This window comes from Perna viridis, chromosome 10 (genome assembly GCF_037379345.1).
Source record: "Perna viridis isolate PV_CMFRI_1.1 ecotype Kerala chromosome 10, ASM3737934v1, whole genome shotgun sequence".
Classification (NCBI taxonomy): domain Eukaryota; kingdom Metazoa; phylum Mollusca; class Bivalvia; order Mytilida; family Mytilidae; genus Perna; species Perna viridis.
In genome coordinates, this window is record NC_142454.1 from 25,592,716 (window position 1) to 25,619,662 (window position 26,947).

General features: G+C 32.8%; 2 protein-coding genes across 2 annotated transcripts; both read right to left on the reverse strand.

The window, feature by feature from the left end:
• Positions 1 to 1,809: 1,809 nt before the first annotated feature.
• On the reverse strand, positions 1,810 to 7,199 carry LOC148605131 (uncharacterized). Its single transcript, XM_088549592.1, has 8 exons — positions 7,059 to 7,199; positions 6,428 to 6,749; positions 5,798 to 5,992; positions 5,002 to 5,231; positions 4,220 to 4,418; positions 3,975 to 4,082; positions 3,315 to 3,431; positions 1,810 to 2,959 (listed from the first exon to the last, which is right to left on the reverse strand). Exons 2-8 carry the CDS (start codon positions 6,614 to 6,616, stop codon positions 2,681 to 2,683), a joined length of 1,317 nt encoding a protein of 438 aa, XP_088405718.1. The 5' UTR covers positions 6,617 to 6,749; positions 7,059 to 7,199; the 3' UTR covers positions 1,810 to 2,680.
• A 1,820-nt stretch (positions 7,200 to 9,019) lies between these two features.
• LOC148605132 (uncharacterized) lies at positions 9,020 to 16,182 on the reverse strand. The gene is made up of 8 exons (XM_088549588.1): positions 16,138 to 16,182; positions 13,908 to 14,089; positions 13,342 to 13,545; positions 12,513 to 13,069; positions 11,888 to 12,083; positions 11,002 to 11,106; positions 10,133 to 10,246; positions 9,020 to 9,643 (listed from the first exon to the last, which is right to left on the reverse strand). The coding sequence occupies exons 2-8, from the start codon at positions 14,064 to 14,066 to the stop codon at positions 9,362 to 9,364; spliced, it is 1,617 nt and encodes a 538-aa protein (XP_088405714.1). The 5' UTR covers positions 14,067 to 14,089; positions 16,138 to 16,182; the 3' UTR covers positions 9,020 to 9,361.
• Positions 16,183 to 26,947: the final 10,765 nt, after the last annotated feature.

Sequence of the window (26,947 nt, forward strand, 5' to 3'; positions counted from 1 at the left end):
CAAACTTTTGTACTCCTTTACTGGCTGACATATTCCTTCACTCGCATGAGTCTGATTTTATAGCTGATGTGACCCAAAAGAAGGAACATCGTTATCTAGATCCTTCAATCATATTATCGTTAAACAATCCTAGTTTCGAGGATTTTAAACATAACATCTACCCAAAACAACATGAGATAAAGCATACTACAGGCACTGTGAAGTCAGTCTCATACATGTATCTTGACCTACACTTAGAGATAGATGGTGAAGGAAATCTGTTGACCAAACTATCCATAAAAAAAAAACCAAAAAAAAAAAACGATGACTTTTCATTTCGTATTGTCAACTTTCCTTTCATTTATGGCAACATCCCTTCAACGACTGCATATGGAGTTTTCATATCACAACTCGTACGTTATGCCAGAGCGTGCCGTAATTACGCAGACTTTTTTTGTACCGCACTAGAATTCTTACGATTAGGCCTCTGGAACACGGTTATGTTGCTAAAAGATTGAAGTCATCATTATAGAAGTTTTATGGTGGTCATCATGAACCCGTTGAGTTGTATCCATCAATCTGCACCATGAACTGATTTATTTAACGTGTCATAGTTTTCGTTCATAGGTTCGTTCTCGCTTTCGTCTACACTGGACTTGACTTTTTATGAGCAACTTGTCGGGTGTTTCAAGAACAGAGGACGCTTATTTTGTGTTCTTTGCTGTGTGTTTGCCCGTTTTCTATGTCTGGTCTTTGTCTCTGGATTACGTTCTTTGAATTCCGCTAGAATCTTGGTTCCCTCGATTACTCTTTGCAAGAAATTAACATAATTATATAAGTTGACTCCGTATATCAGAAAATATGTTATTGATGGTATGAATAAAATGTAGTAATACACGATTTTGTGATTTATAGCTCTTAAAAAATCCCAATCCAAATCCTGTGGTCAGCAGTAAAGTGTTCATTTCTGAGGTACAAAAACATTAAATTATAATTTCAAAGGGTTTCCTTTGATTACACACAAGAAATCATGTTTTTTTTTTAAATCTGACCCAATCCCTGATGCCTGTTATATATACATGTATTACACAGAATAATACATGTATTTAATTTATTTGTGTGGTTGCTTTTTGTTATATATGCTTTGATGGTTTCTTTTTTTCGTTTTTTTCTTTGGTTTTGGTATTTGGTTATCACTAGTGCTTTGTCAGTGATTAGCAAATTTATGTCATTACGTATTTAAGTACCATTCTGTGTAAGAATCAGGCAGTGGGTGGCACTTCATTTTCCCCAATTTAGTAATTTTTGCCTTAAATATATATTTAATATAGAAAACAACCAAAAAGCTATTTGAGTTTATCCTGAAGCATCTGACATAGATATTTTTTGACTGCTTATACAAGGAAAGAGTGTGGGAAAATTTTACCTACCATTTTTAAACTTTATCCTGAGGTATTGGTGACATAGATATTTGTGACTGTTTGTATCGGGAAAAGTTTGGAAAAAATTTCCTATATTTCCCATTTTTCTATAGTGCATTTCAACTAAATTTGACTTATCAATATCTTTAAAAAGGCAAACTTTTCAAACACTTTGATGGTTATTTCTGGTGGTTATCAGGTATAAATAATTGGTTAATGCAATAAAATCTCTGCATTTTTTTCCTTCATGTGCCACACCTTATATACATTTTGCCCGATTCTTAGTCGGAGAAGTACTTAAAATCATAGTGTCTGACAGTATTGAATACAGGTAGTACATATATTGAATGCTTTTTTTTTTGTTCCGAAAGTTCACATTTTGTCAATTGGTTATTATTAATCAGCTGTGACAATTACTGTAGAATTTTATTTCAATAAAGCAAAATATGACTTCAGTATTACATTATAATAGTTCATTGATAATTAATACAATTCCTATTCTTTTAAGCACATACAATTGTTACAGCAGTCATATAGGTCCTCTTCTATTGTACATGTATGGTCTTTCAAACAAAAAAGTGAATGAATAATCAGAAAAAAAAACATAGGCGGGCCCAGATATTTTGGGGTTATGGAGGAGGAATTCCAGAAAAGGAGGTTCCAGGCTAAGTAAATATTTGCTCATATTCGCACAATTACGGCAAAAAATTATCAACATTATCCAGCAAAAAGGAGACGGTTTCAACTATCCCCTGGATCGGCCACTGGAAGAATATTCTTACAATAATTTTTTTGCATCAATATGTATACATAAAAACGATGTAAAATTAATGCTTATAGCACGTCCTATTGAATCTTGTTAAGAGAATGTATAATTGCAAAACCAATTAGAAAGAAGCGACTTCAGATGAGATCAGGTCTAACCTCTCAAGGGAACTGTCAGAAGAACCGGCTCTAGGACAGTTCTAAATGTGTCATAGAACAATTCTAGAGCCAGCTCCTCCGACATTCTGCTAGCAGAGCCGGCTTGATGAGCACAATTCTACTACTAGAGCTACATGTAGCTCTTCTGGCAGTTCTAGCAGAGCCGGTCCTACAAGAACGGTTTTAGTGATAAAGCCAGGTCTACGACAGCAGTTTTACTAGTACAGCCGGCTCTGCTAGAACTGTCAAAAGAGCTGGCTCTAGAACTGTCCGAGAACTGTTCTTCTGACAGTTCTTGGACACTTTTGTAGGAAGTTACTATATAGAACGGATCTCATCTTTACATGTACATGTATTTAATAAGGTCTAGCACAACCTCTTTTCAACATGGAGCCCGCCTCATGTAAGTATAACGCAGGCCATACAGCATGTTTAACAACGGTCCCCTTTTTCTTGTAATATTTAAATATTGATGGATCCATGGCATCATCTGGGTCGGGCCATCTGAGGACCATTTGAGGATCTTGTACGCACATGTACCATATAAGTTCTACGCATCGATCTATGTAAGAGTTCATGGAAACAAGCGTCTTATAGTTCAGCTCTAACCTCGATGCTGTTGATTCTTTGAAATACTGTGAGAGGAAAACATTCAAATGAATAAAATTTCATAGCACCACCAATGTGTGGATCCTTACTAGATTTTTTTATATAGTAAGAGTAAGACAAAGAAAGTCGCAAATACATGTATTTTTAATTGCTTTAGTCGCCCTGTGTACATGTCAGTAAGTTACTGTTGTATGCTGTATTTAAGTATATTTAAAAAAAAACCCTGCATGCAAAGGTTTTATCAACTGGAAATCTATCAATGCTTAAGTAAAGATTTTAAACACTTACTCTACAATTTTTTTATCGCGGATTTATTAACTGGATCATTAAACATGGATGTTTAGCATAAGCAGTCATACTAATAGATTAACAAGTAAATACCTGTATAACGGACGGGACAGACATAGGAGCACTTGCCCGTCTGTATTCTTTGGCTAGACGTGTGGCGACACCTGATGGTAGATTGTGGGGAGACGTGTATTTCGGAATTATGGCAGTCTGAAAAGAAAATGATCAAAATTTCCTGCTGAAAAAACTGCTACATGAAAAGTTTTCAAATGCATTTATTAATATCAAGGGGATAACACTGAATTTGCCGTTGTAGAATTGAAATGCTTTTTCGTTACTTACAAACGCTCTAACGAAGAGTTCATTGTCAGACTTATCTGACAAATTCAAATAAAAAGCCACACACAGTGCTTATCACAGAGGTAGAAATTAATGTAAGAATTTACTGCTTGCTTTAGTCACGTAGTTGCCCCAAGAATGGTTTACTCTAAAATTTCTTATAACAGGATAACGACTTCGTGAGTCCGGCAGAGACACAGATCATCCCACGCATAGTAGTAATGCGGACGTATATAGGAAAGTTTTGTTTTAACTGGAACGAAGGAAAATGTTCTTCCAAAACCATGTAATGTTTTATAGAAATTTGAGCGCGTGTTTATCTCTATGCAATATACAATGTATTGACCAAAATGCATCAATTCCTACTGAGAGATTAATAAAAAAAAATGTTGTCAGTGCCGTTGCAATTCTTACCTTATCTAAACTATAAAGATTTTTGGACCGAACGTTTGGATGTTCCATAGTATGAATTAGTTCTATTATCTGATCCTCTGCTATCTGCTGACAAAATGGATACGCATACTAAAAATAAGTTAAAAGTAAGTTAAAAAAGCATTCAAAGTTCATTCACAAATTAAACTTCACAGATTTCAATGTACATTATGTATCTACACTTAAACCAATAATCGTTTTGTCTATAAGAATGTTTTGAAACTTACCCTAATAACCCGCATCAATTTGTAAACACATTCCTCGTCGTGATATCCCCTGTCCGCTAAGTCCTCATAAGCCGCTTTCCACTCATTCTCAAAACATAAGGCAAACTTTTCTGCAATACTTGCCGGGTTCACGGTTTCATTGGCATATTTATATGTAGGAAACCCGTCATAGATATGTTGGTTAGCCAGAGAACTAACTCTAAAATAAGAGAAAAGAAATAAAATTTATAAATATTATACACCAATTAATTGTTTATAGAGTATCGAAAACTTAACTCGGAGCCGAAATTAAGCAAGCCTCCATATTCGTACCGATAAAAACGAGACTAAAAAATTAGCACATTTAATTATGACTTTCTGTCCTAATACGAACAAATGTAAGAAAACAAATCAAATTCATCCACTTAAATTAAGTGAATCCTTTTATACAAGACAGCATATTCTATCATTAAATAAAATGGAACGGAGTAGCGAAACGGAAAATGTAGGAGACCACTGAAACTTACAGCTTGAGATTTCATGTCATATCAATGCTTCAAACAAATTAATGTTTGTGTCGTATGAAATTAGCACCAAGGATTTTCAGTTATTAATAAACGTGCACAAACGAACTCATCGCAGAGGTAGTTTTACCGCTGGGGACTGGGGGGGGGGGGCAGGAGGGCAATCGGGGACGCTCAAGGCAATGAATAAATTATGCAATTTTTCATAAATTTTTCAAACTGATAAGGATGGGCCCGGGCCCCGAGCACCCTGGGGTCCACCTATTGAGATGATTTCACCTGCTAGTTAACTCTTGAATTGCATTGTCACGTTTAGTGAGCTCTAACTTCAGGTCATCATACTCGTCAGCTGACACGAAACCATCTTTTCTCATGTAAAATGGCGATTTCTGAGTTCTAGCTGATACTATCATGTTAGGAGATTTTGGTGGTGTTTCTGGACTTAATCTTCCAATGAGTCCTATTTTGATTCTCTCGGAATGTTGTCTCTTTTTCTTTACTAGATATTTCTGAAATGGAATGTCATTTACATTACGTTATATTTAAATCTCCAAACTCACCTTTAAGCACTGACCATTTTAAATTTAAAAAAATTCGGAAGGTAAAAATTATTCTTGCCAGGAATCATCCTGACCTATATCGTGATGAACTGGAATTGTTTTGAAATTGTGAAATATATATCGTACTGGCGTATCAAAATTTGTTCTGTCCTAAACTTGGCTGAAATCGTTCTATGACCTGACATAAGAAGACAGTCAAAAATTGTTCTAGAAACTTGTATAGCCGGGCAATTATCGGATTGTCAATCCCGATGAATTATGACAACTATAGAGACAGGTTTGAAGTGATATTTCAATGGAAACGTAAATTCCGGTACTTCTTTAGTTAAAATACAAAATGGCACTTTCCTTTAGCTTCATTTAGGCCCAATTATACAATTATCAAGATTGCAGTTTTGAGTGAATAACCAAAAAAGTTTATGGCAAGGATTATTGTCCCAATTCTAACATATCTACTGCATTGATTGACAAAAATACATGATCAAAATCTGCACGTTTTGATTTTAGCGACTTACTTCGTCTCCTTGCAATTGTACATATAATTTCTGTATCCTTTGAAGTGAAATAAATTCCAACATCGCATTCCGCCATGCTGATCTTCGGTGTCTCTCGGCAGTTTTCAGTACTTGATATAATTTGCTGACTGACAGTGTTGGAAATTGGGCTTCACTAACATAAACCTTGTCATCACTTTTAACAAGGGATCGAAACTGGCAGAGTAATAGAAAGAAAAATGATAAGAATTTAATTGTATATACATGTAATTATACATATGCACAGTTTGCATAAGCTTATACGTGTAAGTGATAGAACATACAGTGAGTTGAAGCTAGCACTGGATTAGTGGTCATTTATTTCAGTATATAGGAAGAAAAAATGTATGCAGAAACACACTAAGTCTTGTTTATATTTCTATACACTGTAGCAAAGTAAACTAGTGATATTTAAAAAAGTTATTTTAAACAAAACATATGATCGCGATCGACCAATTTTCATAGCAATGACTTCCCTCTTGAAATGATATTTAAAAACTTTGTTCAAATGTTGAGTTGTAAAATATTAAGCAAGGTAAAAAATTATGTATGCACAGCATAATGCACATCTTATTAATTATGAAGTACATTTGCATATAGTAAATAACAGACCTGCTCAGGGTATTTAGTATGTAAGAGGTGTTCCGTTTTTAGAAGGTCTATATACTCATACTTGGCAGCATCAAGAACATGTTTTGGGTAGAACACCTGCATGTCCTGAATAACAGTCTCTATATTCAGCCTTGGAGAGTAGTCCGTGGATAGGTTAATATATTTCGCTCTTACTGGAACTAGGGTCATTTTTGATGTTCTTGAGTAACTCCTTCCTTTTTCATAGACTAAGTTTTATACTTGAGTATGGTATGTTTGGTTCTCATGTCTCGTCATGGTGTACACATATAAGTATAAAAGGCCTTGATCTTCTTCAGAATCTCTGAAATTTGATGTTTGAAACAAATTAAAATAGGGATGATATTGCATGCACTCATTAGTACATTGTACATGTAACTTTTAAAGATAGCATTCGGCTGTTTAAACAATCAAAATTTGATTCGAAGTATTAAAGATGTACAAACATGTACATGTATCCATCGTAAAATGGAGTAATGTACATTGTACATGAAGTCCAATCAGTATTTATTTAAATGTTATGTATGTATAACATTAAATTTTGATTAAATGGGTACAGATTGCAGCACATGACGTTGCAACTAAAATGTTAAAATTCTAAGTAAGAACTTACCATAACAGATAGATCTTATGTGTCATGTCGACCATTAGAAAAAGTCAATCTTGTTTTATTCAGTACAGAAATCTTTGAATCATGACAAAGATTACTCAACGATAAAACGTCTCAAGATATTTTTTTATGACAAACATAGGCAGTGTGGGTATTTTGGTGTATTGAAAGAATTTACCGATTTTCCAACCCAATGGTTTAAAATTCTTTACGAATTCTCATTCTATTTCAGTTGATTTAAACAATGAAAAATCATTCGAATCGATACATCTGTATTTGGTATTCTTTTACACTATCAGGCGTGTGATTTAATTTCATATATTGACAAATACACTCATTTTCATGTCGCATTTTAAAACTGTATGTACAGTTTCACGTTGATATTTTAGTCCCAGAACCTTACAAGTAGCTGGTTCAAATGTATCATATATAAAAACTAAAAAGTTAGTTTAGTTTAGTTTATTATTCTTTAGTACGTATACATGTGATATACCGTTTTGAGTAGAGGTACAAGTTCTTGTTTCTTCTAAAAAAATGATTTTTTGAAGTACATGTATAGATCCGTGTAAATATCTGACAGGACCATCAGTAACAGATATGAGTGATACATCAAAACAAAACGCAGTCATGTGTATTTGTAGAAATACAACTGACATGAACATTTAATCACACTTGAGGAACAGTCCTTTTACACTCTCATGATACCAATACAGGGTTGTAGTTTGATATTTCATTGAAAATTGTTTGGAATACCCTGGAACATTTCCCGCCATCAGCAATAAGGAGTTAAACAAAACATTAAGGTGTATAACGATTTGCCTGCTTTCTTACTATACCATATACTTATGATATATTATAAAATAAGAATTGTGGTGAAATTGTGCATTACTAGTGACTGTGCAATCAATGCGTAATACATGTACAGTATATCGATGTTTGAAAATGCGTGTATATAGTAACGTTGAGTATTTCTTGGTAAGAAGAAAAGAAACAAAACATTATTGAAACCAAACGAAATAGTCATTTTCTATTTGTAAATGATACATGTATTACGAGAACCCGAAATGGAACTGTCTGCCTCTTTTTAGTGCTGTTTGTGTTAGCCCGTGTTCTATATTTAAAAAAAAACATGAAATAAATCCATTAGCAATGATCGTTGTATCTCAAAATGTTTCACATCCCAGAAAACTAAGCATCTTCTGGCCAAATAAAACATAAAATGACAAGCTGTAACCGAGAATAAGTACTAACCCAATTACATGGAACATTGCAAACACTATCTTCAGCTTAAATAGACGTATATTTCGTATCGATGTTACATGTGTACAAGAACGGTATTTTATTTAGAATATCCATGAATCGTTGAGTACTAATCCCCATCCAGACGTATTGATTGGCTGAATTTGTTCAAAGAATTTTAGGAAACGGTGATGAAGGACATGCTTACCCTTCCGAAGAATCTGATGTCACTCCCGATTTTTGGTGGGAGTTCATATTGCTAGTGGTAGAGTTTTGTGTGACGTCTTGTTTCTCTAATCTTAATTTTTTATGTGTAAACTATTTAGTTAATTCTCTACTTTGTTTAATGAAGCTACATAGATCGTCTCTGTTTCATCAAATGATGTTAGCCCCTGTTTTTTTTTGGAATTTGACGTATTAGAATCATTTCACTGCTGACACGTCTGTTTTTGTCGATATTCAGTGCTGAAATTGTATTTTGAAACCGGACAGGGTTAAAGTTGTATTTTGAAACCGGACCCTGAAACTCACGTGAACTTTTTTCAATTGAAAAAGCAAACTATATAGAGTGGATTATGAAAAAAAACTGGTAATGCTAAACTTAACCTCAGTATCTACATGTTTATCAAATATGATAATTCAAATATATTTTTACTATTCGAATAAATTACCAGTTATTTGAACATTATCATCATAATTATGTTTAGAAGTATATACATGTACGCTTTTATTTTATATGATACAGACTCAATCTCATACATACATGTGTTTGTACATTCATAATGACCCAGAAAACACCCATAATAAACCATAGAGACATTTGTAATTGGCATAGAACATTGATTACAACGTACAAATGTTTTGAAACAAACAGTAAACAAAGTAGACTTTTTTCATATCCCATACAATAAGTTTTTAACACCACTCTCGACGAAGTAAACCCTTGATCAATCACTCTGAAGAATCGGTTTAGTATTTTTGACTCGGGTTGTGGCATGTGATATGAAAGAAACGTAAATGTTCTTAGTCTATATATTTATAGGCGTATGATATACAAAAAATGTATATTACATTGGGACAGCAAATCCTTTACACAAGACCGATCCTTTGTTATACATAAGAACTGCCGGCCAGACAGGAAAATTAACCCTAAAGCCCTTCCCTTTGTAATATTTATATAACGTAGTGTCAAATGTTTCTCCTTGGTCAGGCCATTCTAACGTCATTGCTGGATCTTGATTACACATAAGCCATATAGTCTGTAGACAGTTTTCTACAAATATCGTCACTTCCGGTGCTTTCAGATGCACTTTGTAGTCTGGTGATTTTTCTAAATCTTCGTTAAATTTCTAAAAAGGAAGATACATTATAGTATTTTAAAAAATGGATAAATTTACAATGTAAAACACAACTATACAATTCATGATGGAACATTTGCTATGAATGGAAGATTAAGTTGACGAATGCAAAGGAAATATTAATTTATTTGCGAAACGTTCAGTCACTTAATTTTAATAGAACGATGCCAAGTCATGTTTACAACACAGGGACCGAATTAAACAAGGACTAAATAAATAAATAAAAACGACTAATCTTCACACAGGGAAAAAGTGTGTGTACTTTGATACATTATAGTTGTTACATGATTTTACTCGAATTTTACTATAATGTTACGAGTAAATTTCATTTCAAGTTACACTTATACGTTAGCCTCCCATTTTTTACGTTTACTTTCTGTTTTACAACACTTTTGTCTTTTTCTACGGCTAGTTCGTGCGTTACTCCTCGTAAAAATAGCTTTCATAAAAATGAAGCAAATTTTGTTATGCCGTACTTACATCCGCGAGGTTAGTGACCGTTACTGTACAGTGACGTTTTCGGAACAATTTAGACAGTCTCTCGGCATCAGTCTGGAGTTTCCGTGTGTCGTTCGCTGAAACCTTTCTATCAACCTTCATCAAATAAATCATAAGGAATTGTGAATTGTTCATACATACTGAATATTACATGTCGAAATGTGTATCACATGCTGTATCAACCTGAGACTCCTGTATCACCCAAAGGGCCACCGACTCGCGGGGTGATATAGGTCAAGGGATGATACATCATGCGATACAGATTTTAACATGTCATGTTCACTATATCATAGATTTTAACCATACTTCAAGTATAGTCTGTGAAGAAGTATGATAAAAGGTATGCAATATACATGTAGGTCTAGGGGTGAGATATAGGTTATGTGATATAGGGTAGACGATATAGGGTTTAAACAAGCACTTATAATGCATATACAATAAAGGTATAATATTATCTTCCTCAAGTATACATGTACATGTACATTCTATATTAGATTTTGATTTTCTAGGTCCTCAGCAAGAATCAAATACTGCATTATAAGTAACATTATATTTGATTTGAAAATGTGACATTTGAAAAAATATAATGTAATATGAATGAATAAGAAAAGTAAAAGTCAAAGAACATCTGTTTATAGTTAACAACCGAAGCAAACAGAAACGTAGAAAAAACCCCAAAATAAAACAAAGAACAAAAGAACAAAACAGCTGTTACAATAATAACAACAACCCTGGCTTTGGGTACAATGAGTTCAGTTGTCCTTTTCTACACTGCAAGTAGATTTGATTTGTTTTTGAAGGGAATTCATATAACTGGAAGTCTGTCAGAAACACCCAATAAAAAATCTTACATTTGAGTGTTGAGTAATGCATGGCTGTATAACCTGGTCTACTAACAAACTTGTCATGTTTTCTATTTGTTCAGCAGCAACCGAGGTACATAGTTTATATGCTCTCTGGAACAGATGTAAGGCAAAACACATGAGTAATCACATATATTTTCAGAAGTAAAACGGTTTCTGAGCGGATAAAAAATTTCGTTTATCGTTTTGTAGACAAAATTTTGTAATGACTGTGACGTCATCAATGTTTTTTAATGATTTACTTGTAGGATTTCGCTGCACACTTTAAAATAACCTGCTACACAGATTATTTAGTTTGCACCACGTGCATTGAGGTTTTTCAGAAACCAAAACAATTTAAGAGTCATTCCTTGAATGATATCGATCATTTTTGACTTCAGATTTAAAAAAAAATATCCTTAAAGGTTTGCATCCAAATAAAAATATTTGTCGAGTTTAATCTTTAAAAACAAACATGTCATATAACTGCACATAATAAGTCATAACATTAAACAATCGGCCATGAACAATCTACGATTTTTAGTACATATCAACCGTCATAGTCATATTTATAAGTTTTCATAAGTATATTTATTGTGTCAAAGGGGCACAATAAAAACATGAGTTTTTAGTATGTATCCTAAAATGAAAAACATACTAAGAACAGAATAATCTTAGTCGTAAAAAAAGATGTAAGATTAAAAAATGCATGATAAAAATATGTTTTACTAATGATTTTATGTTTTAAAACAAATTCTTTTCAGATGATTAACTTTTTTTTGTGTTTTAATTAAAAAAAACAAAAACAAAAACAAAAACAAAAAAAAACGACATTTTGCCATACAAGTCTCAAACAAACGTTTCAAAACTTTCAGTTTGTTGAATATTTGTTTACCTTTACTATCTCCATAAGACTGTACAAAGCTACATCCTCTGTAAGTCTGTCCTGATGTCTTGACGTTAAGACGTCTAAAGCTGTCTTGTATTCAGCGTCATAAATATTGGCAAATCGTTGGGCTATCTCAGCTGAGCTCGTGTTCATCGTGTAGTCAAATGAGCCAGGGTTATCGTCACATGTGCAGCTACTTAGTCTAAAAGTGATCTAATTTTATGTTATTCCAAGACAAAGTCACTCCAAATCGACTAAAACAGTATATGTATATGGATGATTTAAGACTTCATAAATATGTAATTTCTTTTACATCGGTTTGCAATAGTTAATTAAAGTTCTTTGAAGTGAAAATTTGTCGAAAAAGAACATTATTTGTAGTGTTTTATATTTTAGTACCCATATGAATGTGTAATATTCATACTTGCACGTCTAAGTCATATATACAATGATCTAGCAAATATTTACATAAAGATATATTCCCTTCAATTATTCATCTACCAAAATAAAGAAAAGCACACCTACGAAGCCATCCGCAATACTGTGCGATAGGAATGACGTTTATTTTAATGATACGTTTTTCTCAATTTGCCTTGACATATAAGTAAAGCTTTTAACTATTGAAATTTACCTTGCTTTCAGGTTTTGGACAATATCCTGATTCTCTCTATCAAGGTTTCTAAGAGACATAATCTCCTCTGTCTGTGTCTGTAGAAGGTCTCGGAGATGCTTGTTCTGAGCAGTTAACGATTGTTGATCTTGTTTATTAAGAATAGTCTCTTTTACAGTAGGCTTCGTAAAGTATTCGGCCGAGTCAAAAGTGCGAGGGGTTCGTAGCTCAGATTTAAGATTGTCTGATAATGGTCGATAGCCATTTTTCATTCTGAATACATCTGGTTTTTCTGATGTAAAAGAGGTGTAATTGGAGCCTCTGCTTGTCAATGATCTTCGGAAGTGAGGCTCAGAGAAGAACTGCTTCCGTATTCCCTTGTCATGCTCTTGTGATTTAGGTACATTCACTGTTTGAGGTTTTCCAAATAATGGCGGTTCACCTTCGATGGCTTCGTTATATCGTGTTCCATTTGGTGGCTGACTTATCACCGGTCTACCTGGTGATAAGGTTGGCAAGAACTCTTTTGACTTGGATTTCGGTGATATTGGTGGCAAGGACCGTGGACTTTCAGAAATCTTTAAAAGGAAAGAAATATGCGCTTTAAAACCTTGGTATCTTAAAGTTCTAGATTGATAAAAGGAAGATATTTTTTCTCATAATCTTATAGTCTACAAAAATCATGTTTAATGATTCGTACGTTGAAGAAGTAAATCATACTAAAAGACACAGTCAAATTATCTCCTTTTCAGGTTATCCATAGAAGAAAATGCCCGATTTTAACTGCGATTCTTTTTCAAGAATAATTATCACTCATGAATGTGTAGACATTTGATTTTAGACAACTTACAACTGGGCGTGTAGGTAAACCCTTTGCCTTCTCTAATTCATAATACTCTTCCTTCAATCTGCATAGAAACCAATAATCTTTTAAGGCATCTTCATGACTTGATGATGATTTCCTTTCATTAATTGCCCTATATAGATATGTTGACAATGCCCAATCTTTGTCCTTAGGCTGTTCTCCTTTGAAATTTTCACATATTTCTGTGTACTGTGAATAGAAAACGTAAAATATAGTTAAAAAGGTAATAGTGTATTGCATTGGTTAGGATTTTGCGTTCTTCTTGTATTATTTTCGTTTATTTTGTCTTTAATTGGTAATTTTATGTTTGAGGTAAAACATTATTTGGATAGTTCAATTATTTTCATGGAGTAATCAGTATATTTTATTGGAATCACAGTATGTTGTATTTAAATTTGGTTAAATCAAATTTCCATTTTTTAATGTTTTTATTGTGATTATCCTTCTGAAATTCAGTCACTTTTGTATTTTTTAAACAGGCATTAGCACAGAAATCATAAAATATATAAAACAATGCCTGTTGAATATATGCAAACGGTTGAAGAGTCTACCCTGTTTCTATATTTAATTTCCAACTCCCTTTCAGTCTGTAGGAAACTGATGTAGTCACGCTGTATTTTGGGATCGAATGTATGGTAAAATAATATCCGATCAATGTTCGGCTTCTTCTTATATCCGGACGGAATCTGATACTGTCCAACTTGTTGCATTCTATATAGTTTAATGAATCCACCTATATGGACAAAAAAAAATAAAGCAGATTTTATGCAACAAGTTGCTGTTTTGATTCGGACTCAACAATTCTCTTTTACCGTCAAAGCAAGACTAACTACTTACAAGGAAAGCTGTCTGAACCAAACCTTGCACGAATAATCAAAATATGTCAAACCCAGACATTTTTTAAATTACCTTTTTATTAAGTTAAATGTATTTTTTTACTTTTTAAACTGAACACTCAAAATTCAATCCAAATCTTAAGTCCAAACGAGTTCGATTAAGAATGGTTTCAGTGAATTATTACTTTAAACACAACAAATCCGATCAAAAAGAGGTAAATAGTAATCTATAAAACCATGATTTTGGTGCAAATCAAAAGAATGTAATCCAAGGATAAAGAGTAGACATAAGAAACAGAAAAACACAACAAAGAACATAAAATAACCAAAATAATAAATACAAAGTAACAAAAGTAAATGAGCAACTTGGACTCCACTAAAAATTGGGAGCATGGACCAGATGCACCGGTAGGGCAAGCGTTTTCTGCTTTTCTAGAAACCCCCCCGCCGAGTTGCTCATAAAAAGTCAAGTCCGTGGTAGACAAAAGAGGAAAGAAAAACTATGACACGTTGAACAAATCAATTTTCATGGTGCAGATGGATACATCTTAACGATCCACGAATTCACGATGACGACCATAAAACTTCTGTAATGATGTCGACTTAAATCTTGTTGCAACACAACCTTGCTACAGAAGCCTAATTGCAAGAAGTTAAGCGCGATACAAAAAGTCTGCGTAGTTACAGCAAGCTCTGGCATAACGTATTTATATAGTTGTGATATGAAAACCCAAGACGCAGGTGCTGACGAGATGTTGCCACAGATGAAAGGAAAGTTGACAATACGGAATGGAAGTCATCGTATAGTTTGATCGATAAATTTCCTTTACCATCGATCTCTAAGTGTAGGTCCAGATAAGAGGCTGACTTCACAGTGTCTGTTGTATCCTTTATCTCAAGTTTCTTTGGGTAGATACGATGTATCAAAGCAACGAAATGGCATACCGGTTTTATCTTGAAACATGCTAAAAGTGTCTTCATTGTTGATGGTTGCATTCGTAACAATTTGTATTTGAAACCAACAAAAAGTCACGTTTTTTTACTTTGAATGATTTAAGCATTTTTTTCAGTCTTTTCAACAAAAGCATTTGCAAAATCAAACAAAACATATCTTGAAGGCGTCAAGTAGCAAATAAACGGAACAAATATTGCCATGTTCAATCCTAAGCTTCAATGACTTTTTTCTCGAAAAACAAGACAGTAACTTTGATATTTTTCAAAAATGTAATACGAATGATTGAAGTTATAACATTATCTTGAAACGGTTTGGAAGTAAACTCTTTTTATCTAATTGGTTGTGACTTTGTGCTTCCTACTTAACTGACGGTACTACAGTTTGCATCATTTTATGACACTTTTATACCTTTCATTTACTATTGTATATACATTTAGTTTGGATGTGTTCAATATAATGTTATTATTATAGACGCAAGAATATATGCATAATAATCTTACACATGTATTATTATAGAAGCAAGAATATATGCATAATAATCTTACACATGTAGTGAGGATTTAATGTAGATTGTGTTTCAATTCTCACATTATGTGAATTGTGAATTTATATTGAATTCGCTTTACAATGTGCTTTTGTTTCCGACACATAATAGTAACTTTACATAAATAAACAGTAAGTTTAAGCTGAAAAACTTCTAAAACGAAATGTTTCAATTACATTCATAATATTTTAATATGAAATTATATTTCTATATTATGTTCATGGTGTTGCATGCTTGTATATTAATATGCAAATGAAAATATGCATGGCTAGTGAATATTGCAACACATTATATTTATTACATTTGAGAAAAATGAGGACCCAAAGTTAAATAATTGGGAACTAATTTATACTCACTGTAAATAAAGGTTATTACTATTATTATTATCATAAAGCCACATGGTGGCATGTGGTGTAACCCCTCCCCCCCCCCCCGAATCGACTTACCGTAGCTAGTGCTCTGTAATCATCTTAGACACCATGTTCATGTTGTCATACTAAATATTGACCTCGTTTTAGAGAAATTTGATACATAGTAACAATATGTACAATATATAGGTCACCTTTTGTTTTTTTTTTTACAATAATTATAATCTACAGTGACCCTTTTATGTAAATGGATATTTATTGCTTTTATTTCAATATTGAATTCCACTGAACACAACGGTTTAATGTTTTCAGACAAAAGTAATTATTAGTAAATAGCAGTCATTAAGAAACTAACGAACATGGATATCAATCCTATTTAGTTTCTTACATGGGTAGTCATTCTTAAATCGCTTATTTTTAACTTAACAACTGCAAAACAATGGCTTCTTATATAATTGTAATACTCACCAATACTCAGATGTGTAATAATATTCAGAATATAAGAACTTGCAGAGTATCTTTGGTCAATATATTTTGAAATAGTTGTTAGATTGAATATTTTGATTGACAATTTATTTTTACAGTTTGGTGGGTGAGTGATTAAGCATAGTTAGCATCCCGATTGGCACCAGTTGTGCACCCCTACTTGCTGATCTTTTCCTACACTCCTTTGAGGTACACTTCATTGAAAAGAGAAAAACAACAACAAAACAATACAACAATGATTTATTACCTTTTGTTGAACGTAAATGTAAGTACGTTTTAACATGAAAGAAAAATGATACTCTTATTAGCTGTTATTGATAATTCATAAAAATTCATATTTTAGTGTATGTTACCAAAACATGGAACCATCGACATTTTTGCAATTTTCAAGGTAAAACCTTTCCTTTTGATGTAAATTTCGTGTCAAATGTTTTTTTAACATATTAACCAAATTAAAAGAGCGAATATAGCGTTTCTTGTGCATACGTAAAAATCCCGAGTTTCCAGTATCAAGGATTCAGAACAGTTCGAAATTGTCATGCAATTCTATGTATCTAATACTGAAGTTTACAAATTATACAACATATGAAATAAGGCTAGTTTAAATTAAATTTAATTACCATAGTAGGACCTTTTGGAATACCTAGAAACACACCCAGTAATATCATGTTCATTTTTGGGATGATGTTTTCATTCAAAGTAATATGTAATTGTGGTTTTCGATATGGAGACAGATCTAGATAAGACGGATTGTTCATAAATATAAGATTGGCATTTATTTATAGTAATGTCTATATGTTGCGTTTTTACAATAATATTAATGTATCAGTTTACCTGACTTTTCTCACTTGAAATGTGACTTATGGAGCGGGACATGTATGCGTAGACTAATATACAATCTATTAGTCCCTATTTTTTGTGGGAATTATATTACAAGTGATTTATTTTTTATTGTGTTTTCAATTTTATAATATGGGGTAGGCATTGCCTAAATCAGCGAGCACCGTGAGCTTTACCATACATGTACCGTCTGTGCGAGACTCGTAAAAATAATAAAGGACATTACAAAGAGAGGGGGGGTCGACCCGGATGGAAATTTTTGCTTCGCAAGTGCAATATTTTTATTTATATTTAAGCAGCAAGCAAAGTAAATATTTCCATTTGAAAATCTGTCTTGTTAACCAATGGGTTTTTTTTCACTAAATGAATAACTTGAACACCCCCCCACAAAAAAAAATTCCAACCCCATAACCCCTTTCTCCTCGCTCTCCAAACTGGTCAAATATGTTTTCATTTGTGTATGAACTAAACTTTCGTTGTGTACATTAAAGTGGTAGGCCTAAGGTAAGGGACACAACTCTTACAAATCATTGGAACGTTTGTATTCAGCATTTGACATCAATCTCATGTAAGCATCAAAGTAACTCAGACTGATATCATTCTGTTTCAAAGGAAAGCTTGAAAGGCGTCAGGGCTCATTATCCTTATAAAACCATCCGTAATTCTAATGAATATGATACAAACTAGAGTTATTTCTCTAACCCTAGGTCTAGATTCCTAAAGTTCACAAACGCACACAATATACAGCCATTTATTTAAACAAATTATTTGAAAGAAATTTTCTAGAGAAAATATGTTTCTTTTCTGTCTTTAAAACAACACATCGTTGTAAATATAAGTATGGAATACAAAAAGAAAACACATGCCATTATGCAAAAAGCTATATTGCATGCGTATATCACAGTGTAAATGTATCATCCAAATTTGAAAAAAAAAAATTTCTTTAACATATAATAACCATCGCACACTAAAACAGGTTATGATTAAATAAAGAAGGCTGCATTAGTGAAATAATTTTTATTTTGTTCTATACATGTCTCTTTTGTAAGAATTCAGCTGTTTACACTCATGCAAAGAAAAACATATATATTTTTATACAACAAAGTATGAGATGAAGTAAAACAAATCATACTAAATGATAAATATCACTACGCCTGACGAAATCTACTAAAGTCTAAATCTTTGAATGGAAGTTGATGTTAATTATTAAATAGGCTTTGTAAAACCCTTGTATACAACTGGACCGCCCTCTTCAGTAAAATAGCTGGCCACACTGGGTAAGAAACCGTTGTACCTGTCTTATTAAAACATTTGTACATTTCCCCTCTTTGCTGCCAGTTCAGGACCATTGGTGGATCTGTGATCATCATGAACCATATCAATTCTACACATGTATCTACAAATGCACGTATTTCTCTACTTCTGGATAACTTTTGTACTTTTTGAATTCACTATTAAAAAAACTCTAAAATATGCAAAAAAAAAAGAAAACATATATTTGTATACATCAAATAGATAGTTTTCCAATTGTATAAGCTGTTGTTTTTTTAGCATGACGAGAGTAGTTTTTGGTGATGTTTTAGCCACATTGAAAATGGGACAAAATAGATTGTTAAGACTTTTGTTAGATGTTTTATCGCAGGACCATACTTAAGTTTTGCATTTCTATGTATTTTACATAATAAGGATAACGCTTTAAATTTTGCAAATTGACATATAATGAATATGCCATAAACAGTTTAAGTGAACACTATACCGCTTGGTTATTTGATAAAGTACTTGTCAAAATCTCGAGCTGTAATTGACCGATCTTGAAAACTATTTCTGAAATAAAAAAATCTATGTGTGATAATTTTGTCGACTGTCGTTTTAACAATGCATTTGGGTATTTCATAACACACGCACACACACACACACACGGAAGAAGTGTTATTTTCATGTACGTGTTATGTTTTCAAAACATATTCACAAACATACATCTTATATGTATCACATGTTTAGCAACAGCCTTTGAAACATATGCAAACATTTTATAAATGATAATGAACTATGTTTGGTAACATTTAAAGCTTTAATGCTTTCAAAATCATAATAATAAAAGAGTGATAACGTCTAATGGAGTTTCCATGAAAGAGCATTTCATTGCTTGATCTCGTAAGGGTATTACAAAATCCCTTGCATAGTTTTGCTTTTCTTAATAATTGTAAAAACAGTCTGCAAATTCTTATACCAGGAGTGGAATTTATGTAATGGGAAATTAGAAAGAGGTCACGATAAAATTGTTGTAAAATAGTTCTGATTCGAATAACAAATATGCAGATGATGATGAACAGTATCATCTGGAATTTCGTGCAATGTTTGTACAAGTTGGTAGATTATATTTCCACAGAAAGAATGTATTGTATTTCTCAAACTATTCCAACAATCCCATGAGATCCTGAACTTTTTTTCTCCTTTAAAGGTACACAAATTGACATTATAATATTCCTATAATATCTAAGTTCTGTTTACTATCTCCATCTCATCTACCTCAATGAGTTTCAGCTCTTTTTGCTTTCATCTTGAAATGGACCAATGCGTCCAACCAAGCTTTATGACAAGTTATCAACTAATTTTGAAGAGGCTCTAATGTACTGCGTTTTTTTTATTAACAACTCAAACGCTTTTTTAGAAATAAAAACAAATACGTTGATATACCGGGAATGAGATACTCAATTTACATATTAACTATTACGTCATCTGATTTCCAATTGATAAAAGTTATAATTTCAAATTCAAAAGTTCTACAGACATCACCTTGACATGTATGAAATGTTTGTGTTAGCGACCTCTTACTTTAATTCATTATGCTCTGTATATTAGAAATACTGAAAGCAAACGGTCTTTTCTCCCAACCTTTTCTTGCAAGGAGTGGAAACTTCCCATTCTTTCCGAAGCATATGAGTCACCTTTTAACACCTGGGTTATGTGGGATTCGATTTATTTGTTTTGTCTGTTTTGTTTTTCTTTTCTGCGTGTTCATTTTGTTTTTCGTGTTGTACGTTTTATTCTTTGTATGTTGTAAATTTGCTGTTCCTTGCGTTGTATTTTCCAAGCATTTCGCATTATTTGCACAATCAGTATTTCCATTTCCTCATTATGCACATAAAAAGACATTAGTATTTTTTCCTCGAAATCAGATGGAAAGTGTATGCTCATCATTTGATGGGTTTTTAAAATATCTTTTTCACCTTAGTATTTAGGCGATGTTCTTGAATGTACATCGTATTCCGGAATTTCTTTAAGCCACTTATCTGATTTGCTGTTCTTAATAAAAAAAATTTGGCGGTTCTACTATATGTCCTTAAGATGAAAAGGTTTTTGTTATATTTTGTTTAAAACTAGTGTATGACTTGACCAGGAAAAGGAATTAATATTAATGATTGATTGCAATTAGAGAACATTATCCAGAAATTATTTTACCATATCGCTATAATCACATTGATTAGATGTGCATTATTTGACATAACATTAAAAAACTGTCATACCGCACATGTAACACCGGGGTCAAACAATGGCAATATGATTTTCCCTCTTTGTTAAGTTGCAAAGCCAGAACAATATTCGTAAACATCCTTTAAACACACACACAAAGAAAACAAAAAAACAAACAAAAAAAAAAAAAAAACAAAAAAAAAAAACAACAAAAAAAAACAAAAACAAAAAAAAACCAACATTGTTAATATTTGCTTTTAACCGTCAAAAAATGTCTTCGTACATGTTGCTTTTTTTTAAAATAAGTTTTCCCAAGGAATGCTATTTTAAAGTAGTACAAAGGTGGTTTGTCTTCATATCAATAAACAAACATACAAAATCAGTGACTGAATGTTGCACTATTGAATGTTTGTTTATATTTTGCATAATGCTTATTTATATGTATAATGTAAAATAACAAAAAAATATCATGCTTTATAGCTTGATACGACTGTAAAGATTAAAGTCTGAAATACTAAAGCACATATGGACACAACATTCACTCTTGAAATAAGAATGGAATTATGCATTTGATACTTAGTACAGTTCTTACACTTAATTACAATATTCTTAGAAATAAAACAAATCTTAAATATGTACCTATTACTCTGTATTATACAATATCCAAATCTAGATATGCGGTAATAAAATATAAAAAAAACTTCATTCACCTATTTTTGTCACATCAAAATTAAATTTCATTTTGGGTAGTTCACCTACAGATTGAGCTGAGGAAAATTGTCTATATACATTCGACATCTAAAGAAATTCTTTAAATATTCTATAATACTAAATTACAACAGTTGAATGAAGAGTTCGCTTTTATTCATTCATTGTTCATTGAGAATAGGAAGTTTATCTATGTATCATTTTCCAACAAAGGAATAGATCAATATCAGCAATATTCGTCATCCAAGAGGACGCTTACCCTACCGGTGCACCTGGTCCATGCTCCCAGTTTTTAGTGGAGTCCGAGTTGCTCATTTACTTTTGTTACTTTGTATGTATGATTTTAGTTACTTTATGTTCTTTGTTGTGTATGTCTGTTTTCCATGTCTGGTCTTTGTCCCTGGATTACATTCTTTTGATTACCGCTATAACCTTGGTTCCCTTGATTACTCTTTCAAAACCTTAATGGATGTCTTAGAAAATTATGCCATATCATAAATAAAGAGAGAAAAAGAACCGTAAGTAAACAGCCCAAGTCCATATTCAATGATCAAGAGGCACTTGATAGTCTTTCCTCACTGCATGACAAATATGCCATCGTCCCGGCCGAAAGAGCTTAAATGAACATTGCATTTGTTTGTAAGGCCCATTACCTACATCGCCTCATCAAGTAATTGATAGGAACATCCCAGGTAATGCAATATACAAATGTTCTACTTTTGACAATGATGAACTCCTGACCAACCATAAGTCCTTCATGTCTTCGGGCAACATTGATAGAAAATGTGAGGACTAGCCTTGCTTGTATTGGATTCCCAAACCTCATAAAAAAGAAAGTTATATAGCTGATATTTATCATATTCCCCGGAAGAGATGCCAATTCAGCTTACAACTATATTGTATGCAGTGAAAGATGGACAGCAAGCTAGTTGTAATACCACCTACTTTCGAAGTGGCATTGATAATATGTGGATACTTAAAAATTCTAAAGATTTACGTGGAAATCTTAAATCACGCAGTTTTTTTCGGAATTTAGTTCTTTTCAATCTTTTGACTTCTCAACACTTTATACTACGTTCCCACATGGTAAATTGAAATCTCGTATAAAAGGACTTGATCGTTAACATTTTGCTGATTCGAGAAATTACGTTATTCTGGTTACAAATCCACATATTTTTTTGAAACATCTCAGAAGAATAAAGGATATTGTAGTTTTTCATTTAAAGACAATAACAGTAATTTTAATCGGGGTATATAAATGGCAAGTCAGTAATAATTAATTTTTAACTTGTAAAACTCAGAAAATAACTCATAAGAAGGGGCACATGTACAATTCCGTAATCTTCAGGCTAAAAACCACTAATTCCACTTCCCATAGGCTTCTATGCTAATTTCACAATATTCAATGGCTTCTCTGGACTTTACCTTAACTTTAACCTGCAGAGGACTATATATCAGCATGATTCTACATATGTCAGCTCACAATCCTCAGAATGGCATGTGGGGTTAGCAGACTTGCAGTGCAGTACTGGTCACCGGAAGTGAAGGGTCTATAAATAGCATGGGAAATCCCAGTGTTTTCACAAGATAAGGGTATATTTAAAAATCATTATGGAGATTAGGCTTCACATCACAAGAAGCAAAATGCACCTATAAAATGTACAGAAATGTTTTTCCTTTCAGAAACTGTTTAAGTTTTTTAAATAACTTTTTTCACAGCACTATGAGGAACAGGGGTAATTTCTGCGTAGGGCTATTTTTGCGTACGTTCCAAATGCTCATTGGTTGAATTGGTGGTCTGTAACCTTCTTCACATTACGTTAACTATGTCACATTGTTTTCCTTCAATCGAGTTAGGAACTATACAAATTCACGTAAAAATAATGTTTTTCTGTGTATATGGTAGTTTCCTAGATTAACTCTATCTAATCTTTACTAATACGTTATTTTCTAACCTATTCATTTACTTGTTTGAGGCTGTGTTAGCTATGAAAATGACGTGTTGTCTTTGAACAATTCTAGTTTCGTAGATTTCATTCATCGCATTATCCCTCAAAGAACTTTTGATAAAAAACACTACAGACACTTTCAAGTTGACCTACGCTTAGAAATTGATGACAAAGAAAATTCATGACAATACTACATGTATACGACAAATGTGTTGACTTCTCATTCCGTATGTTCAACTTTCCTTTCATATGTGGTAACATCTGTTCAGCACCTGCATATGGCTATTTTATTTGCAACTCATCCATTATGTCAGAGCTTGCCAAAAACAACTCCTTGTCTCTCTTTTGTTGGAAGTGAGTGTTGTGTTTCTACAATATAAGTTCATCACTACAGAAGTCTCATGGTCGTCAACATGAACACGTGGATAGTTATGGTATATATACCATAACTATATATACATATATATATGTGCACCATGAGAAGCGATCTGTATGCTGTGTCATAGTTATCCTTTTCTTTTATGTCTACACAAACGTGTCATTCTATAAGCAATTCTGCCGGTGCTTCTAAAAACAGAGGATGCTTACCATACCGATTCATCTGGTCCATGCTTCCGGTTTTTTAGTCCGGGTTGCTCACGTACGCTTGTTTCTTTGTATGTGTGATGGACGCACTGAGACTTTAAAAAGAATTCCCGACAAGACCAAATTGACATGTCCGAATTTAATTCTGAAATTTTTCTAAAGGAATAGGAATGAAATATAAGTATGCAATGAATTAAACAGTGTAAATGAATCATGCAGAGAAAAGCAAGATTGGAAAATAAATGAAAAGTAAAACGATATTAACGCCATTCCACACTGGGATAGATAATAATGAATAATTTATGAAATTATGTTACTCTCATATTTCTGAATATGTCTTTTATTAAATGCAAGTATTAACATTGAAGAAAAATATATATACCATGTAAACAGACAACAAAATACCTAACTGAAATAAATTAAAGATATGACAATTGTCACTAAGAATAACTATTCATGTGGAAATTGATGTAAATTTACATGGGCTTCGAATAACCCTTGTATATAACAGGGCCACCTTGGTGCAGTACAGTCGCCGGCCAAACTGGATAAGACACCCTAGAACCTTTGATTTTATAACAGTTGTAAAGATTTGTATCCAATATATCTCCTTTGTCCGGCCACTTCAGTACCATAGGTGGATCAGTGATCCTCATCAACCATATCAATTCTACACATCTATCTACGTATTTTTCTACTTCTGGATAATTGTCATATCTCTTGTATTCACTATTCGAGTTTTTAAATTTCTAAAATATAAGATGAAAAATCAATATATACAACACCACTGTACTTATTTTATATAAACAAAGAAAAATGGGAGGCTGCGCCGAGAATTTGAACTTGCCCGCCTCCAATAAAAAAACCCATTTTGGTCCGAATCCTGCTATTTAAAAAAAACATGTAATGTTGTTAAGGTCGAAACAAAAACGAAGCTTTAATAATCAGTTATTAACTGACATCATTTGTAAGTTTACGGACAGAGCTTAAAAAAAAAGAACAGCTGCAGTATATTAAATACAATTAAGGAATGACAAAATATCCTGTCTATAATACCCCTTTCACTTAAATGAATCTTTCTTACGAATCCTTACGAGTCCTTACGAATCAACACTTCCTAGTCATTTGCAAGAAATTGTATTTATCGGAATGTGTAAATGAATTTTAACAACAGGTAGAGATTCGCAGGCATTTGTATCGATTCGCATTCGTGTAATGAAATTTTTTTTGACATGTCAATTTTTTACACGAATGTCCACGAAGTTTAATTGAACGTTTTGCTCGAAAATAACTTGCAAACCACTTTTAACCATTCGTTAGCCATCAGCCATCGTTAACTGATCGACAGAACTTGCAAAGCATTCGCAAGGACGGTTTGCTTTGTTATTTCATACGATTGTTTCACGATTCATTTAAGAATTGCTGCGAGTAATTTACGATTTGCCAGTGGGCGAAGATGTCGAAAGATTTGTTGGTATAATTGTGACTTCTTTCTCTGGCAAAACAAATAAATGTTCAATATAAGAATGCATGAGGCTGTATGGCTTAAATTCATAAGACAAAATTCAACCCCACTGAAAAGTCATTACCGTTCGTAAAACACTCATATCTTAATCGCATGTATTTGTAAAAACTCCATAGGTTATTTTAAGCCCTTAGTTAATTATTCGTATCGTATTGCTTGAATAATTCGCATTGCACTCACAGGTAATCGTAACAATATCGTATTCATTCGTTAATTGATTGTATTTAATCCCAATTAATCGTGACCTGTTATCGTAAACACAAAGCATACATTTTTAGTAAATCGTTCCAACTCGTAATCGACACCGAAATTGCATGCAAATGGCGGCATTCAATTGCAACCATCAACGTGACATGTCGTCAATTTCAATATTCAAAGTATTTACGGGTTACTGATAACTGCTTTCTTTCACACAATGTTGTTTTGAATATACAATGCCGAAAATGAATAAAAAAAGCATATTATACCATTTTAAGTCTCTAATCGTTTGTCAATGCGATGGTAGACATATTGTTTACGATACGAATGTGGTCTTACAAAAATGAACAACCAGTCATAATGGACGAAAAATATGATAATTAGATTGGAATTATTGGTTCATATCAAATGTTAATTGATCCAAACCAGGTTTCTTCGTATAGCTTGTTCATATTCATAACTACGAAACATTCTTTTAAGTTTTACCTTAATGTATTCAAGTAGAAATATTGATAATTGATATATGGAGGGGTCTGAAAAATTCCCAACGATGTCAGAACTGTCAAATTGGCGATGCAAATTTTTGGTCATTCCCTCCGCGGGACTCGAAGTGGTACCGCTGTGACATAAATGGCAACACTGCCTGCAGAAAGTGCAGCGCCCTAGACAAAAAATTAAAAGACTTTTTGTTGATCGATTACTTACTAGAACATAATGAAAATTGAAAGCTTTGCTTTAAACAAATTTTCGTTACATATTCTATTCTTAATTGAATAGAATGTAATATACAAGTTAATGTTACCTGAAATTAGAAGCCATCAAGAATTATGATGTAAATAAATGGAAATATAATGCGAATTTAATGAAACAATTAATCTTAACACTGTACCACTTGATTTTTTGCAAAACATCCGTGCATAGGTTGCGCTGTAAACCAAGGACCTTACGATCTATCTCCACGTTAACAGAAACTTTATCGGATAGTCTTATCAACTGCCTTTACAGAGAAAAGATTCGCATGAGTTTTATTTTTTATGTCTGTTCGTGAAGGTACACAGCAAAAAAAGAGATACAAATGAAGTGGTACGTTTCTCATTAATTCTGCACGTGATTACATATGACA